Genomic DNA, 20,258 nt, shown 5'->3' on the forward strand with positions numbered 1-20,258 from the left:
TTTCAAAAGGCCTTACAAATACAATAGATAAGCCATGCAGCCCGATATTCATCATTATAATTATGGCAGTGGCGGATCTATACGGGGTGGGGGGGGGGGGGGGGTGGGGGTTAACCCCCGCCCCCTTGGGCTGCCAAGTGAACTTGTTACTGTTACTTGATTTAAAAAGACGTTATCGTACACTGCTATATAGTGTTATGGTCTCCATTGTGTTAGTAGATGCCATGCAGGAAAACATCACGAAAACTATATAGGATATAGTTGATCGAGTTCTTGTTTCAGATAGCATTAAATGACTTCAAAGTGCATGGTTATTGCTCTTATTCTTATTTATGACATTTTCTAGTGCCCCTTTAAGACCTAAAATTGCTATGAAGGTAATTTTAGACCCCCAAAAGTGTGAAATTTAGCCAAGTACGATCATACCTCAACTCCACTTTCCACAAAAAAATATGGTGACCATTATAATTAATTAATTAATTAATATATTTAATAACAATAGGTGAGCCGGCTGGTTGTGCGTATAATAACCAACACGAAAAGCCAACAAAAAGCCAACATCGGCATTGACTGAAATAAAACGTATAAGACGCTATGCCGTTTTTTCAACGGCTAGTTCAAATTATCGAATATTTGTGGTGGTACACAAATTTTAGAAATGGTTATATTTATGGAAATGGGGAAATTGCTCTTAGTTGCTTGAAATTAGGGGCCCGTTTAATTATGAGAGGAAAGGGGGACACTTATTAGAAAGAAAAAGAGCAACGGTCAAAAAGTACAAAGGTAATAATCAAAGGTGAAAATGGGGCACTTCTTACACCTACAAAAAGAGGCATGCACCAGGGATGAAAAGGAAATGGGCATTTGTCGACGGAAAAGAGGCACTCATCAGATTTTGGGGTATTTATCGGAGGTGAAAGGGGGCTCTTATGAGAAGGGGGTGTGGCATAGAGATATATGTTAGTAGTATATATCTCTATGGGGTGTGGCTCTTATCAACAACAAAAAAGAGGCACATGTTAAAATAAACGGGGCACTTATCAAAGATGAAAAGAGGTAATTATGAAAAAGGGATAGGTTCCTCATTAGCCGAAGAAAAATCATTGTTAAAAGGGTAATTATGAGAGGTGAAAAGGGGCACTTATCGCATCTGAAAAGGGGCACTGGCCGTACATGAAAAGAGGCACTTATGAGAATGAAAAAGGGGCATTAATGATAAAGGGAAATGTGCATTTGTTGAAAGCAAAGGGGCACCGATCAGATTTTAATAAGGGCAATTATCGGAGGTGAAAGGGGGCTTTATGAGAAGGGGGATGTGGCTCTTAATCTTATCAAAAAGAAAAAGAGGCACAATAACGGGGCACTTATCAAAGATGAAAAGGGGTAATTATGAGAAGGGTAAGTGGCACTTATAAGAAGTAAAAAGAGCATTTATTAGGAAGGAAAAGGGGGACGTGTCAAAATAAAAGAGGCATTTATTATGAAAAGAAAAGAGCACTTATCGGGAGGGGAAGGGGTACTTGTCGAAATAAAACGAGTATCTCTCAGAATTGAATAGGGCCATTTACAAAAGATGAAAAGGGGTACTTATGAGAATGAAAAGGAACTATTTTCTTAAATGAAAGGGGAATTTCTGAAAAGGAAAAGGGGCTCTATTTAAATGGGGGCACTTATCATAAGGAAAAGGGCACTAATTAAAAAGGAAAGGGGGGCACATGTGGAAATATAAGGTGCGCCTATTCAAGTTCAAAAGTTATTAAAAGGGGGAAGGGTCACTTTTTACAAAGGAAAAGGGGAACTTGTCAAAGCAATGGGGAACCTCTCAGATTTTAATAGGGCACTTTTAATAGGAGAAATTCAAAATGGACGCTTATTGCAAAGGAAAATGGAAACTTGTCAAAGGAAAAGGGGTACGTCTCAACATAAAAGGGGCACTTATCAGAGGTGGAAAGGGGAAGGTGCACTTTTAAAAATTAATAGGGGCACTTGTCAAAGTAAAAGGGGCACTTTTCCTATGTAAAAAGGGGCACTTCTTACATAGTGAAAGGGTCACTTTTCCTATGCAAAAAGAGGCACATTTAGGGTACTTGAAAAAGTGGGAGGGCACTGTGCCCCCTGCCACCCCCCGCCGGAGCGCCGCCTCTGCTACCATATCTCTGAAATTTTATTTCCTCATCAAAATACCCGTGGTGATTTGGGCATTTTGTCGTTTCTGATTGACGTTTATATTCCAAAATATGTTTTCGATATAACTAAAATACACTCGCGTGCACCCGTTTGCAAAAAACACTATACTAGATGATCAAAATGTCCGGGGGTACGGAATATAGGCCGAGAGGGAATATGCCAATTGCGGCGCCTTGCCCCTTTAGTGGTAAAAGGGCATACTACATGACTCTCTCTCTCTGTCTCTTTTCCTGTATGTCTTCTATCTTTCACTCTTATAAATATATCTCCTTTCCGCATGCAGTCTTCTCTGCTGCCATTCAATGAGGGGGGGGGGGGGGGGGTGTTTAAGCGAACCCGATTATAAATAGCGACCCAGGGTGTAATAAATGTAAATTTTCTATTAATTTATCACTAGCTCGATCCACAGACAGTGGAAATACGTGTTTTGCGATAAAACACGGAGCAAGCACTTATAGTTTGAAGAAATCTACTCTGTCTGTTTGGAATCCTACACTATTGCCATCCTACTCATATCACGTGGACGTCTTTTGTTATTTATTTTATTAGAGATTAAGTTCAATTGTACGTAAATACTTATGCGACCGAGTGCCACTAAATTGGGGGTGTGGGGGATGGGGGGAGCTTTGCTATCCTCAATATCAACCCAATTACTGCTGCACCCCATCACCCCACCCCCTCCCCCGGCCACTTCTCGCGCCGCCGTCATGCACGAATCACCGCCCCTGTCGATCTCCAATTATAGAGAGAAAGAGAGAGAGAGAGAGAGGGAGAGAGAGAAAAAAAAAAGAGAGAGAGAGAGAGAGAGAGAGAGAGAGAGAGAGAGAGAGAGAGAGAGGAGAGAGAAGAAGAAGAAGAAGAAGAAGAAGAAGAAGAAGAAGAAGAAGAAGAAGAAGAAGAAGAAGAAGAAGAAGAAGAAGAAGAAGAAGAAGAAGAAGAAGAAGAAGAAGAAAAAGAAGAATTACGTAAAGTTATAAAAATTCTAATTCTATAGGATTATTATAAATCAAACAAAACAAAGTGGAAGCATGCTATGATTAATAACACAACCTCAACAAAACAACCAAAATCCTTATTTATGAAAGGAGATACAGCATAATATGAAACAACAATTTAAATGCATTTAAACTTTTGGAAAAGTGATCGGGGGGGGGGGGGGGGGGGAGGATGAAACGGGGAGTAATAGTATGCCATCATTTACTTGTAACCAAATATTCACCTGCCTGTTTGTTCTCAGTAGGTGGTGATGTTCATGTCTTTAAAACAGTCATATCTTTTTTTCTCTTTTTTCATATTTTTTTTTATCACAGAGGTAATGTCTGTGATCCAAATTGGCAACACTTAGCAAAGTTAGCACTAACCTGTCACTAGAAAGTTTACTAGAAACAGAAAGCTAGAGAAAATATTTGTATTATTTAGCATTAAGATAAATAAAATATAATCATGTTAATAATCAATATTTAAATATATTTATCATCTAAAAATGATATTTATTACTTACTAGGTATAATTTATTAAAAATGTACAGATACTACTAGGTCGAGGTTCTATTGTGCAGCAGAGGGACTTTTGTTCTAAATCGACCCGACAAAGCTATCACAAAAAGTGAAAATGGGGAAAAAACACAAGAAGCATCACAGATCAGAACGAAAGGAAATTGATGGTAAGTTATTTGAATTTGAATGTTGACATTTGAAGGTTTAATTTGAGTTCGCTGTGTACTTTTGAGAGTCTGTTTGTTAGCTTCAACCTTCAGAAGTTCAGCCTCCACTCAGGAGGCTACATGAAAAAGCACGTATGGGACTGATAGAATATCTAAGTCTATTGTTCCCTTATTTAGACCAATATTCATGGTCGGCCTTTGTCTTTAAATTCGACAATATTTCGAAATTCTGTCACTATCTTTAGAAGGAGTTACTGTGCCAATTTGATACTTACTTTACGACAATTATAATCATTGAATTGAAGGGTCGACCAAAGTTCGCACTGCACTGTTTTTGTTATTTTGAAAATAGATCTAGATAGATCTATACCCGAATCTGAAAAATCGAGTATATTACGCGTGTCTGTAAGAAATATGGGTACCATAAAATGAGCTTTATTTCAAGTATTTTTCAGATTTAGAGCCCGATTTTGTGCTAGTCGCAAGCTCAAAAGTATCTCATCGCATGTATTAAATCAATGCAGCCGCACACCGCAACGCACACACGATATCTCTGTCTAATTCAGATTCCAATATCCGATCACTGCAGTACTAGTTTTCGGCCTGGCGAGCTCCGGGGAGCTCCGGCGTGGGATATCTGCTCCGCCCGCTAGTGCTATAGATCAGCGCGGAAACGCACGGCGCGTGCGCGCGCTTCCTATTGACTTTGTACATGCGGCCGAAAACTGGTACGCTATGCCGAAAACTGACTCCGAAACAGTGAAAATTGAAATGAATATTGTCATGGCAATTCGTGATTTTTTTCTGGGATTCTTGTTTTGTTTAAATAATAATAATACTTGCTTCATGATTTGAACAAAAAATGATAATAAATAGGAAGTAAAGGGTCCAAAAAATAGGATTTTGTCTTAAGTGGCCGAAAACCGGCTCCTTTACTCTAGATCTATTAGAAAATGTGATAATGATATTCGATGTATGATTTCTCATATTTTACAGTCTGCACACATTTATCCATTGTAATTATTACTAAATGGATAGCAAAGTATTTTACTACAAATTGGTTCAACTAGAAAATTGTTTGTCAAAGGATTCCGGAGATATCGCGATCTCAAAATTTGATGTCCGTTTGGCATTTATAAAGAAATGGCAATGCGACCCATCAAAAATAAGGTAATTTCATAAATTGGAGGGCAAGATATCATACAATCAGTTGGTACCACTTCTTACTTACAATTTTGAGGATATCTGCTCTCACTCAAAATAAAGATTTCCAAACCTTTTAACCGGTATTAGTTAGTAATTTTTCAGAACGGACCAATTGACTGCAAAATTTGCTGATCTTTTGTCAATATTTTCATTATTATTATTATTATTTTCATCATTCGCCTTCGTATTCTTAATAAATCGCTATAGTAGAAGAGTCCACTAGCAAACTCAAAAGCTAGTATGCAATGTTCGTTGGATGCGGGAAGGGGTGATTAGGAATGCATTTTAAGTTTTATTTACATGCCTCTTCATGCAGACGTATTGGTGCCAATTAAGGCTTGCTCTAGGTAATATTAATATCATATTTCATATTGGTGGTGTGTGATTGAAGATCTCATCGCGTACAACAGCTTGAACAGCCTCAATGAAAATGGCAAGATGAGCTCAAGGTTAAGTCCTTATATTTCAAGTGTATCAGGATAAGAGTCAACGAGTGGGACAGTGTAGCTAGTTTCATTGATTTGATATCTAGTAACGCCTAGATTCAGTTAAATTTTTAGGCTGTTTTTGTACAAGAAATAATTGTTGTGTTTGGACTTTGCCAAAATAGTCATATCCTACATGTACATGTATGTTCTCACATTCAGATTATGTGGAGTTCAATATTTATGACATGAAGAATCAAGAATGTACATCTCATTAATGAACTTGCTCTTACAATTTGTTCAGTTAGTTTTTGTTTGGTTCTATGGTTATGACTAACATACTTAAGAATATATGTTGCCCGTTTTCCTCTTTGGGCTCAAATTTATCTTAGGTCGTTAAATAAGGTAATCATTAGTAAAACAAAGTTCCCTGAAGATAATGATTTTTCTTGACACGTAGATGGAACGCCTGACAAGCCTGACCGATCATCATCAGAGCCTCCACTCAGATTGGTTCTTAAGGTTGGACCAGAGAACATCATGACTGCTTCACCTAGCTCAGATCATTTCAGTACAGCAGCTGATTCACCAGCCACACCTGACACAGAATACAGACATTCTCATCATAAGAAGAAGAAGAAAAAGAAGAGGAATAGTGATCATGATAGAAAGAGGGTAAGAGGTTTTTTTTTCTCCATTTTACTTAGAATGTTTTTCATTGATTCTTTATTTCTTATCTCATCCATACTGATGTACAGTCAAACCTGTCTATAGCGACCACCCAAAGGAAACACAAAAAGTGGTCTGTGTAGGCAGGTGGTCTCTGAAGACAGGTTTCTTTAGTACATGTTTCAATGAGAAACCATTTTCAAGGGAAACAAAAAATGTTGTATTTGTAGACAGGTGGTCACTAAAGCAGGTTTGACTGTACCTTGTAAATAAAGCTTGCCTCCTTACCTCATCACATGATCTTCTATTTCTGTCACTTATGATAAAATAGAAAATACATTGTCAGTCATGAGGGTTCATGATTCAAGCATATCTGGACAAGCTTTTTACGTAATTAAGTTCATTAATTGATAACATCAAGAACCATAAAGCACACTCTGATTTCTGTACCAGTAGTTGTGATGAATTTAATTCTACTTCTAGGAACCCATGTGCAATGCATTGTAACTGACAATGTGATCACAGTCATTAAACAAACAAGAGTATTTATAGATCATTTCTAAATCACGTATTCATGACCCACATGTACACTTGCTTTGTTTCCTCTATGTTTTGTTCACCATCTTTCAATATAGACGGTGAAGATCTTTGTAAGTGGCTGTTTGGGTGTTTTTTCAATGTAAAAAAAAATCAATATAATAAGACTATTCCTTCATTCTTGTGAAACAAGTTTGTAATTACTGATTTATCTTGTGATGTTTGCTTTTGATTAGACATCAGCTCACTTTGAGACGAGCCAGTCAGCCACACCGGAGCCTGATACACAGGATGACGATGAGTATGAAGGGAGCGAGGAAGCCATGGAAGAAGGGGCATGGTCGGACCATCCACCCACCAAGAAAATGTTACTATCTCTCCATGAAAGACGAGCTAACCCTACAAGACATTGTAAAGATGAAGCACCAGGTAACTACAGGGCCAGGTTTCATCAAAATTTATATTAATAAAAAAAAAAAAAAAAAAAAAAAAAAAATCTGTAAAACATTTGCTCTTATCCAATCAAATACAAGGAGTTCAGGAGCTAACAGTTATTGTAACTTGTCATTGATAACAAGTTTTATGAAACTGAGACAAAGTTACCCATCTATCCTTCAAAAGTCGCTCACCTTGCAGACTTTTGCCCGTAAGACAAAAATGTATTTAATTGCTCGATATTGATACCCTTTCTTGTATTTATGTGTGAAATGACTTCTTGTGGAATTCAATGATATGTTGTATGACCGATTATTTATTTATTTTGATCACTTACGTACACGCCTCAGCTGTTGCTAGTACCATCTGTATATTCCCCAGGATAATGCTGTCGGATGAAGCCGTTGTTCGTTTGATGATTTTGCTTGTTTTTAATATTTTAAAATTGTAGTACTTCGTTATTTTTATGATGTAATCGCAGACACATGCACAGCCCAATTGAGTTAACTTTCTCTTTATAAGTGAACATGCCTTCCTATACTTAATTCTCTCCTCATTTTTTTTTCTCTCTTCCATTGACTATTTTTTCTATCCTATCAATGTTCTGTTATATAAAATGTAATTTTCATAATAATATCTATAATGTTCTTTCGGTAACTGTGTTCACTTATTATGGGCATTCCCAACTCAAGCTAGGCTTTTCAGGTTTTCGCCTCCTTCCGTATCTGAATTATTTACTGTATACTCTATGTTGAAATAATTGTGACATATATCATTTATATATACATTGTGTTTCATATTGTACTGTTGAGAAGGAAATAAATGTTAATAAATACAATACAAAGTAACAACTTAGGAAGTCTTGAACATAATAGCAGTATTCTATACAATCACTTATATCCTTAGACTAGTATTTTTTTCTGTCACTCCAAAACTTCTGTCAATTAGTGAAAAAATACATCTTTTTCATTTTGACTGGTCAAAGTATTGTTTTTCTTTCATGTAGTTCCTGAGAAGAGGCCTATACTCAAAGTACTGGAGAACCTACAGAAGACCCTTCAAAGGTAACACTCTTCACTGTGTGAATGTTTGCTAAATGTACATGTAGGAACAGGAATCATAGCTTTCATGATAAATAAGGCCAAGATTACTGCTTATGTATGAAGAATAGAAGTATTACCTTACACATCTTGATTTCTCAGAGGAAAAAAATATCTCATCAAAAGAATGTGACGAGCCATCATCGAATAGAATCTAATTTGATATTTCTGGAATGGAAAAGTTGTGATCTTATTTGGGTTTATTTTTATTAGAAATTTTGAATTCATAAAATCATTTCTCAAACATCAAAGCTTGCAAGGAACATGTATACACATCAGTATAAAATGTATTGAAATATTTGCATTACAGCTAAGATAAAGAACAGTTAAGACTCTATTTTACCCCGTTATGTTTTCAATTTCCTGTCCAGAATGTTTTTCTGGGGGGCATATCATTAATACCTTCAATTGCATAAATTTAAATTAAATGCTCTTAAACTTTATATATAGCTAAGTTGAGCTGGATTTTTGTGTTGCTCACTGTGTATTCTCTCTCTCAATCTCTCTCTCTTTCTCTCTCTCTATACATATATATTTATATATTTTTAAAATTGTATATTTTTTTAGGAAAGATGTAGATGGTTTCTTTGCTTGGCCAGTGAATGACATCATTGCTCCTGGTTACTCTAGTATTATACTACAACCAATGGACTTCTGTACCATGAAGAAGAAGATAGAAAGAGAAGATTACAACTCTATTGATGAATACAAGGTATTGATGAGGAATAAAAATAAGAAAAACGTCATATATAATGCACATATTTTTATCTAAAGGAATGATCAGAGCCCCTACAAAGTGTTTTCTTTTTAAAACCAAGAGTCAGCACTTATGTTGTTTAGCAGGGCATCTTATTTACATTGCTCCCTTTCACCCAGGTGTTGACAGGGTACATGGTCTCTTTGAGGCTGTTCACACCGCAATGAGATAGCGCGGTCTATCGTAGTACCCCCTTTTTTTCTAGCGCGCGCTAGACCGCGCTATCTATCGTGGACCACCCCCAAGAGGTGCTCCAGTGGCACGCCGTTTTGGCGCGCCGTGGCTCGCTGTTGGGCGGACCGAAACGACGTTGTACCTTCCAAACCGCAGAGATAGCGCGGTCTAGCGCGCGCTATCTCTGCCGGTGTGAACAGCCTCTTTGTAATTCTAGTTGATGAAGTTTTGTGCTAAAAGGGATATTGTTCATTGCTACACCTGACAAATAAATGTTGTGTATCACTTGTTTTTATGAAACTCACCCCTTTTTTTGACTGGCATATTTGAGGAGAAGGAGCAATGTTTTAAAAATGATGATTTTTATTACTTCATTGTAATTTGCTTACAGGATGATTTTGTGACGATGTGTGAGAATGCAATGAAGTACAACAGACCTGAGACTGTGTATTACAAGGCAGCCAAGAAGCTTCTAGGTACAGGGCTGAAAGTCATGAGCAAGGTAATATATAAATCATGATGATAGTAAAAAGAGAGAGAGAGGGAAAGAGAGAGAGAGAGAGAGAGAGAATGCTTTAACAAACCAAATGCCAAGCATTTACATACACAGAGATGTCAACCAGTATGATTAAATCATATTTAGTACGATAATAAGAGTGGAATACGATAATACAATATCACCTCTTCAAATACGATTAAAAAAAATATTTGAAAAAAAAAACTTATAAAAACCCATAAGAACCCATAAAAACAACGGAATCGCATAGAAACATGTATAAGTGAACCCCCACAACCCCAACAAAAACTTTGCTTTACAATTTTCTCATTAAATTTTAATGAAAGAGCAAACATTTTACTTCACCGTATAACCAATAAAACACTTTCTGAAATTTTACTGGCCCGGGACCGATGGGCCAGTAGTAGTTTCGAGTTTTCGTGAAAATCAGACTTTTCTCTCCAAAATCTGATTTTTTAGTATACTCAGTCTGTTTTTTTGTGTCAAGAGGTTGGCATCTCTGCATACATGTATATATCATGATTTCTGTGAATGTGTGAATGAAGAAGTTATAGTTGGTCATGAAAATTTGACCAGCGAAATAACAAATTGATATTTAATTTTCAATTGTAATGACACATTAGCCTTGAGGAATAAACCCATATTCCTCAATTTGTGTAGAATTAGCTGATAGGCTGTCGTATGAAATACGGCAAAGGAATGTGTATAAAATGAATGTTTATGCTTCTAATATCATACTAGAAACACCTGTATATGCTTCTTATATCATACTGTTAAAATTGTCTGTAAAGACAGAGAGAGACAAGAAAAGGGGTCTTCATACTAGGCAGGTAATCTTTATGTACAGGTTTTTTTTGTAGACAGGGAGTCTTCAAGTTACCAGTAGTCTCTCAAGCAGGTTTCACTGTATTTGGTAGTTGTGATAGTAGTAGACTTTACTGGATTAATTTGTTTATATATCACAAGGTAAATCGCCACAAGAGCCATATTTGACTATTGTTGATTGTTCAAATTCAAATTCAAATTCAATTTTATTTCACATCTCTTTAAAAAACACATCAAAACATATACAAACAAATCAGTATAAATTAAAACAATATAAATATAAAAGCATTCATTGACATGGTACTATGGAAGAAGGATGAAGGGTGGTGGATGCGAGGGATCAACAAAGGCCATTGGCCTGTCAAGGTTGATCCCCTTTATTAACACTCTTCAATAGAAATACATTGTACAAAATATAAAAAACAATCAAACAAACAGAAAATATAACATAGCACAATCACATAAAAAACACAACATAACTATATACATAAATCACATAAAAGGCAATTAGATCAAATAAAACTACTGTTGATTGTGTTTGAAGGAACGTCTGGAAACCATCAAAAGAGCGTTTGGGTGTGTGGATGAAGGAGAAGGGAAATCTAAATCCAGATCTAAACCTAAACCAAGTCAGAAGCTACACACAGAGAAAGAGAACACACCTCTTAATGAGAGACCAGAGTTCATGGATACAAGCACAATGGATACCATGGTAACAGATGAGGGTTCAACTACAAACCAGACGGATGCTACTGGGTAAGACACTACGTCATCTTGAGAATGCGCTTCTAAGTATGTTATGTAACAGCACATTTGCACCCTTTCAGATTAAATACAACACTGTCTCATAATCTATTGTCAGAGATAGTACAGTTTAATAAATGTCTGATTTTATAGTTCCGGTACATTATTTTGTTCCGGTACAGAGTGTGATTTCTTTATCTAAGTAAGGAAAATCAAGGACCCAAGTAAAACTGTGGAAACCATATAACTGACTTTGTAGAGCTGAGATTTTCATTTTTCACTACAGTATCATACACATAATAATAATAATAATAATAGGCATTTGTATAGTGCCGTCTATCTAGACAATGCTATTCCGAGGCGCACAAACCCTTCTATACAGGATTGAGGGATCATACATGTAGGTAAAGTTATGGAAGCTTGCTACCTATATGTTACTATTACTATGACTAGGATTTGTGTTTTATTTGTTTCTTTGATGCAGAAAATCTGAGGGTGATGAGGACATGGATGATGATGATGCCAAAGTGCTCATTCAGGAAGTATTAGAGGCAGCCAAAGCAGCTAAGGATAGACTTACAGCTAGACAACCCAAGAGCAAGGTATGTGATGCTTGTCACTGTCTAAGCTAAAGCTAAAACTATGTTGATAGAGCTTTAGGACATGTCACACCATATCTGTGGAACAAGCTACCCTGTAGCATCAAAAACATTAACTGTCAAGAAATATTTTAATTCATATTGTTTACCCAGAGCTACACACACTCACCAATTTTTGTATATTGTTTTGTAACAATTACTTACTTTTGTCAGAAAATACGCTATGAAATTTATTATTATTATTAAGTTTATTATTATTATTCTTTTTAATGTTATTATTATTATTATTATTGTTACTATTATTACTTCTATTATTATTACAATCATTTTTGTTATTATTGGTGTTGTTGTTATTAGTATCAATATTATTATTATTATTAGTAGTAGTAGTATTAGTAGTATTATCACTACTACTGCTTTTATTGATATCATTATTATTATTATTTGGCTCTTTACAGATTGGATTCCTGAGGAAAGACAAAGCTGGTACAACCACCTTGTCCGTTCTGAATCCTGATCGTGGTGAGAATGAAGAGAGTCGTAAGGTCAATCTGGGGCTGTTGACCGGTAGATTGTCCCATGGTACGGCATCTCTACCAGGATTCAAAGAAGACAAGAGAAATAAAGCTCTTCCTGGTATGCTATTACTCTTCTTGATTTTTTAAGGAAATTCTCGCAAACTTATTCATTTCGTAAGCTTTCGATTTGAGCAATCGGTTCTTGCAGTGAGCCTCATGTAAGGATACTTATTGATTTTGAAACATGCACTGCATGATTGCCCGCTTAGAGGCCCATAATCTCCTGGAATTTAAACACAGCGTTGGCTTCAAGTTTAGGGGGGGGGGGGGGTTCTTTGACTAATGAATTCAGGACCCCATCTTATAAAGAGTTACGATTGATCCAAATCAATTGTAAGTCCTCCAATCAATCACAAGTTTGCAGTCTCCTATCTCTTATGTACATAGTTGCGATTGATATCAACTCTTTATAAGACGGGGGCCCAGGTGTTGATTGTGACACCATATCATACTTCATGTTGAGATATTTTGCCAAAGCAGGTTTGTGAGTAAATTCTCATTTTTCTAATCGCCTTGTGAATGGTCTTCTGTATTAAAAGACTACTCTTCAAGTCGTTGTGAAATAAGCTCTCTACAAATATTTCTAAAGCTTAGACCAAAACATTTAGGTATGAAATCACTCCTGTTGAAGATTATGATAGTCATTTCAAGACAACAAATGTGCAATGGTTCTTATCATGTCTATTACGGTATAGTGAGCTATCTGATGTATGGACCGTTCAGTTCCTTTGCTCCTGGCTATGATTCAACCTTTGCTAACCTGAGTAAAGAAGAATCGGATCTTATCTACAGCACCTATGGAGATGAGGATGCAGTCAAATATGCAAAAAGGTAATTTGCAAGATATCTTTAATCATTGATTAATGCATTATTGATTGAGTGATTAATGTGTATTTCATCAGGGTATCATTTCAAAAAAACGTCTTAAGTACAAGTTCATTGACACTCATATGTTGAGAGTAAACTCATTTTTGAGAACTCTTGCCAATTGATATATTGTGAAAAAGCTCGCATATATTTGGCTGGGACAGCTATAGACGGTGACAGGGTCGTTGAGTTGAATTTTTTGAAAACTAATTACCCCAGAGGTGTTGGATAGCCTTTAAGTAAAGACTTTACGTAAAATTGATTAATCATAGTTTAATATTCCAGATTATTTCAAAATAGTATAGACGGAGATGAGCTACAGTTGTTATATCATTCTGTTTGATTAGTATCCAGGAGTATGTAAAGGATAGTGTAGCTGCAGATGAGCTACAGTTGTTATATCATTCTGTTTGATTAGTATCCAGGAGTACGTAAAGGATAGTGTAGATGAAGATGAGCTACAGGTGTTATATCATTCTGTTTGATTAGTATCCAGGAGTACATAAAGGATAGTGTAGATGAAGATGAGCTACAGTTGTTATATCATTCTGTTTGATTAGTATCCAGGAGTACGTAAAGGATAGTGTAGATGAAGATGAGCTACAGTTGTTATATCATTCTGTTTGATTAGTATCCAGGAGTACGTAAAGGATAGTGTAGATGAAGATGAGCTACAGTTGTTATATCATTCTGTTTGATTAGTATCCAGGAGTACGTAAAGGATAGTGTAGATGAAGATGAGCTACAGTTGTTATATCATTCTGTTTGATTAGTATCCAGGAGTACGTAAAGGATAGTGTAGCTGCAGATGAGCTACAGGTGTTATATCATTCTGTTTTATTAGTATCCAGGAGTATGTAAAGGATAGCGGTGATCATGTGAACAAAATGGTTGACAGTCTCCTGGACTCACTTACCGATGGAGAGCATAGCAAGACAAAAGAACACATCAAACAGGTGAGTTAATGACATCCTTGTGAAGAGTGAAAACTCTTTGCTTTTAGTTTGAAGATATTAAACGGTGATTGTTCATAATGTGTAGTCCAGAGTTTTATGAATAGTGAGAATAACCTGCTTGAACATTTACAAAATTTGTTGTTGTTTTTATCAATCTATTCTTATTTATACATGATTGTAGCACAGAAAAAGGTTTGCAGAAGTTCAATGCTAGTAGATCGGTAGGAAAAAAGGCGTGGAGCAGGAGTTACTTTGCTGAACCTATAGATTCATCAAGGTTTAGCTTGGATATATATTGAATAAACATTTTGACATTTTGTTATGATATGTTGACGTTTAGATGTATAGAAATGTCTAAATTACTTCATTCTTTTTACATGTACATACATGCATCTGTGAAGACAGACAAAGTAGTCTACAAGATTCGTACCAGATCGCCTACTGTGTGTAATTACTTACCAATACTTGATTCTGTAAAGCTATGACATAATTATGATAAATCTTTCTGATTGTTAAACGGTTTGTGGTTTATTGTTTGCCCATATATATCTTATTATCATAATGATATAATGAGTCAAACTAATTATAATAACAACAATACAAATAATGATAATAATAATATTGATATTGTCAATGTAAATTTAGAGAAAATATCTATATAATAAGAATGTTAATGTTTATATACACTTTTTATGTTGTATGTATCATGTCACTTGTACATTTTATCTATTTTTTCTCTGTGAATAATTCATGTAAACACAACACATTTCCTTTTGGACCAATACAATTTGAATTATGAATTATGAATTATGTCATAATTATGAAGCTGTGCGCATTGCAGCCATTGTGCAAAGTTTCTAATGCCAATCTTGGATATCTTTGTCTCTGCTCCAGAATCATGAATTGAAAGAGTTCCAAGCTGGGTTAGGAGACGCAGGAAGCAAGGTAAGAATGCTTAAAGCCCCTCCAAAGTGTTGGGAGTCCAAAATTCGACCAAAATTTGTTAGCAAATATTAACTTAAATTGTACATTGTTGTGAAAGGGTATGTCTTTTAAAAATGCACTTCTGCAAGGATTTTCCAAACAAATGTGTTTGAAGACGAATATTGATGACAGAATGCCATATTGGGGTTTACTGTTCTATGCAGAAGACCTCAAGTTTGTAATGAATAAATGAAAGTAATGACAATTCTGTATGTTGTAGGAATAGTGGTTTTCAATTGAGTTTGATTAAGAGAAACAATGTTTGTTCAAAGTATGAAAAAGTTCAGAACGTGAAGTAAAATAAAGTAAAGTAAAGGGATTTGATAATTTGACATTTTCATTAAGAACTGTTAAGAAATGTCTTGCATCCTGTAAAAATTGCATGGGAATTTTTAAGCTGTACTGGTACTTAAAAGCAAAGTGATTGGAGATGTTTTTTCTTCAGGTTTGAATGTAGATTTAACTCAGAGGGTTAAATATTCAATTTAATTCAATTAAAAGTTCATTTCCACTCAAACAGTCGAGCATGTACCGGAGTGTTGGCTCAGTCAGTAGAGCGTCCGCCTCACAACCGGGATGTCGTGGGTTCGAACCCCGGCCGCGTCATACCAAAAGACGTTAAAAGATGGGAGTTGTTGCTACCTTGTTTGGCGTTCAACAAAAAGGGATAGAGCAACGTCGATCTGGCGCTGCTCAGTGGCTGCCGGGCTCACGATCAATTGGGCAAAAAGAATTTCAGTTTCGGTTTAATAAAATTTGGAGTGGACTATTAGGCTATTATTATTATTATTATAAGAAATGAACCATAGATGAATATGTTTAGAACTGTATTTCACACATACAATTTGATAAAAAGCAGTGATAAAAAGGGTTAGATGTTTAAAAATAATGGTTGACAATGGACAACAAAAATACAAAGAAATAAATGAGTTGGAATGTAACATTGCAGCAATTCAAATAGTTTATTGTTAAATGTTCAGCTAAACCCTTAACTTTCTTTTGTATTTGTATATCCATTGATGACTTGATATATTCAATCACTACATGTATCCTATGAAGACACTATACTTTCTGTTTCTATATCCAGTCAACAAACTGTGCAGGAGGAAAGACGTCAAATCAAGATGACAAGATTGACTTTGAAAGTCTGAAGTCTCTGGCTGATGAAGGAATTGACATGTCATTCCTGCCTGGCTTAGGTAACATACATGAGCTGTTTCTTCCCTCTCCCCATCTGTCTCTGTCTCTCTCTGTCTCTCTGTCTCTCTCTCTGTCTGTGTTTCTCACATAATCTCTCTCACTCTCTGTGCGTGTCTGTGTTAAGAGGAAATTACTGTTGACTCGTTGCTTGAAAAAAGTGATAAGTACATTTATTGTACAGCCTTAAAATTCATTTGTAATCACACCTCTGATTTTTTTGTTGTAATTAAGAGGTTTAATCCAATTTAACATTGAACACTGTGTAGATTGTAGATAGTATATCAAATGTTTTAAAAGAGTATCCTCAGAACATAGGATAACACTGAATATCTCAAATAGTTGAGGATGGCACTTGTAACAGAGCTCAACTTTTGCCAGGGTCTTTGGGCTAATGAGCTCTGAAAAGTAGAATACCTCCCTTCCTTCCCCAAGAAAAACTAACAAACAAACATACTGTTATTCCACTAAAAGATAGAGGAGTAACCTCTTGATTGGTGTTTTGACAATCTCTTATAAAGGATGCTTCCAGTTTTCACAGCGAAGTGTAGAGCTTGCTTACAACAACTTTATACGATTTTTAATTTTTAAGACTTTATAATGAAAGAACCTGGCATGTGTTGATTTTTCACTCTATATGTTTTTGTGTGTGTGTTTGTTAGTGTGGAGCAGTGCTTACAATGGAGCTATATCCCTTGGCTTGTTGAATATGATTTTTCACTTTGAAGTTTTCCTTTCTTGTTTGTGTTTGTGTATCAGAGAAAGAGATGGCCATGATGGACAAGATACAGAGTGAGACTGAGAAAGAGGTGGATCAGAAGCTTGGTAAGACTGCACAGCTCATCAGGGATCTTGAACGAAGTCAGAACGAACGTCTCAATCGCAAACCTCCTCCTCATCTTCAGTACATCCAAGGTCCATCGGATCAAGAGCATGCCATAGCTGAGAAACTTACTCAACAACTCAAAGAACTTACTGCCAAGGTAAGGCTAACTTATAAGCTTATGATAACAGTAATAGTAATAATAATGATAAAACAACAACAACAACAATAATATTAATATGGCATATTGTTATCGTGCCTGGGGAGTGTTTCACAAAGACTAAGATCAACTTTAAGTTGGACTTAACCATGTCAGGCCATTTATGCCACTGGTTGCTCTCACCGATGGTCTCTCAATTATGATTTTTAGATAATACTTTTTCTTCAATAATGAAATATCAAAAACGCTAAATTCTGAAACTTTGTGACCACAATTTTTAAGTCCCTCGAGATACCAATGCCAGGAAGTGTTAGAGGAACTAGTGGCATGACAGCCTGCCATAGTTACCGGTAAGTCCAACTTAAAGTCAATCTTAGTCTTTGTAAAACACTTCCCTGATATTATGTTTCTAAGCACCATGGTGCTGTTGTCCTAGCAGCCATGATTAGGTCAAGCAAAGCACTGCTACCCAATAGAGAGCTAGGACAACAGCACCAAATTTACTTGTGGAAAGACATTATTCTATATTTGCCACTCTCCACCCAGGTGTCAAAAATGGGTACAGGTAGGAAGGAATTCCTTGAATGCTGTGAACACCAATATCAGTAGCCTAGCAGAGCCGGGGTAATATTGGAGTGCCTTGAGCACCTTGCATGGTGGATATGTGCACTATAATGATATCCAAATTTATTATTATTATTATAATTACTACTGTACTTAATACTTTTACCTTTTACCTCATTGTCCACAGACATTACCAGGTCACCTGGTCCCTACCGAGTCTGTTCGTAAAGCTATGGGTATCACTATGGAACCACTGTTAGATTCACCACCGCCCTCTATAGCTACCTCACAGACTGCTCCCAGCGAAACTACAGAGGGCAGTGCAGGTCTACCTGACGACAATGCCCTGCCGGATGACATCGCTAAGGAGCTTGAGGCGGATGATACCGGTACCACGGGGGACGAGGAAGGAAAGGGAGATGATGACGATGTTGATGCTGAGGTTGGAGATGAACTCTTGGAGCTATTGCGGGACAAAGATGAGGGATCGTAGAACCACATATCTAACCTTCTCTTGAAGGCTCTATTGCCTCATAGATGACATTCTTCTCTGTTTTTTTGTTTTGTTCTATATATCTTTTGTTTTTTCATGCAAACTTACATGTAAAAGGCAAATGCAAAATGTGATGTAGTCTTTTATACATAGCATTCATTTATGTAATACCTTAGTAACACCTATGAGACTGACGCCAGTTAGACAGGCTGCAACATACCAGCATGATTAAAGCACAATATTAAGTGATCATGCTTCTATGTCTCTGTGAGGCTCTTTTGCACCATGGAGTGCATGGAGTGACCATGGACGGTGGGACAGAGTCTCACAGAGATGCAGAAGCATGATCACTCATTTCTGTGTTTTACTCAAGCTGCTGCATACTGAACTAAACATGTTATTACCTCAAATGGCAAAGATCTGGAATCGGTCACTTTTGTATCAGCTTGGATTTAGGTTAGTGTAGTGGAGGTGTCCTGGTCTAGTGGAAACGTCACCGGACTGTGGATCACACGGTTCACAGGTCAAGTCCTGTCATGTCACTATTGTCTTTTGAAAAGACAATAATCTACATTTACCGCAATAGGCTCAGGTGAGGTAAATGGGTACCTGGTAGGAATTCCTTGAAATACTATAGTGCCACAGCAAACATTCTAAAGCCGGGTTTGATAATTTGTTCCCATTTTTCACGAAGTGACGGTAGTGAGGAAAATCCGCACGCAAATCGTATGCGATTTTCATTCACTACCGTCACTTCGTGAAAATAGGGATGAATTGTTGAGTGCCAGGAGTGTCAAATCTGACAGACATGAGCGCAATACAAGAACCCACTGTTAATGTTATTATTGTTGTTATTATTATTAAACCATAATTAAACAATGTTTGCATGCAACGATGAGATTGATTGGCCATTGTCATTTGGCGATTGATTTCAAACCTTTGTGCTACGATCAAAGCCCAGAAGTCGGTCATGTACATATCAATGTCCACCATTAACTCATTGCCATGCACTGGCAACTAAAGTTTGTGTATTCTTTATGTTTTATTCATCATTTTTTGTATTAACAGCTTGCCTTACTGATGACTTTGCTTGTCCAAACCTTAGATCATTGTTGATAGTGTAGGCCTACAATCATTTAATTAAATTATTGAGCATGGTATCCTGTGTGGAGGATGTTTCCAACCAAGTGATATTTGGATGAAAATGCCATGTTTTGTAAATGTACCTGTATTTATGTAATAAAAGCCATTCCATGTACAGATAATTCTTGTATATCGTTATGTTTTGTTGTATGCAAGTATTACCAGGGGGTAGGGAGGGGGGGGGGGGGGGGGGTGTATGGGGTAAGCCACGGCTTGACACTAACAGGCGCCCATACATATGGGTACCAAAAATCTAAGTTTGGACCCCAAGAAATTTGAAATCTTTGGGGGAAATTAATGAACAAAGTTGCTTAAAGTCACTCTATGTGGTAGCATGTTATAGATAAATGAAAAGGGATACTTACCAGAAAGGAAAAAGGACACTTGTTAGATTTTAATAGGGGCAATTATCAGAATATTTCCTGCACCTAAAAAGAGGAACTTGCCAGAGATGAAAAATGGCACTTATCCGAGAATGGGAAAGGGGCACCTATCAGATTTTAATAGGGGCACTTAAGAGAAGGAAAAGGGGCACAATAGGGGCATAAACGTAACATTGGATGGGATGATGTCCATGTTAACGAGTTTAAAAATTAAAATACATTTTGACCAAAAAGGATTAGTTTGAATTTTATATTAATTGCTCATTGAAAAC

The 20,258-nt window shown here is 36.5% G+C and overlaps 1 protein-coding gene across 1 annotated transcript; it reads left to right on the forward strand.

Annotated features, from left to right (window-relative positions):
- The first annotated feature begins 3,728 nt into the window (after positions 1-3,728).
- On the forward strand, positions 3,729-19,725 carry LOC579879 (bromodomain-containing protein 7). The gene is made up of 15 exons (XM_030975516.1): positions 3,729-3,850; positions 5,942-6,156; positions 6,924-7,116; positions 8,129-8,186; positions 8,790-8,934; positions 9,545-9,655; positions 11,040-11,251; positions 11,724-11,841; positions 12,297-12,474; positions 13,112-13,247; positions 14,128-14,239; positions 15,134-15,184; positions 16,311-16,422; positions 17,180-17,403; positions 18,155-19,725. The coding sequence occupies exons 1-15, from the start codon at positions 3,799-3,801 to the stop codon at positions 18,458-18,460; spliced, it is 2,223 nt and encodes a 740-aa protein (XP_030831376.1). The 5' UTR covers positions 3,729-3,798; the 3' UTR covers positions 18,461-19,725.
- Positions 19,726-20,258: the final 533 nt, after the last annotated feature.

The sequence above is a fragment of the Strongylocentrotus purpuratus genome, unplaced genomic scaffold (genome assembly GCF_000002235.5).
Source record: "Strongylocentrotus purpuratus isolate Spur 01 unplaced genomic scaffold, Spur_5.0 spur5_scaffold_8, whole genome shotgun sequence".
Lineage (NCBI taxonomy): Eukaryota > Metazoa > Echinodermata > Echinoidea > Camarodonta > Strongylocentrotidae > Strongylocentrotus > Strongylocentrotus purpuratus.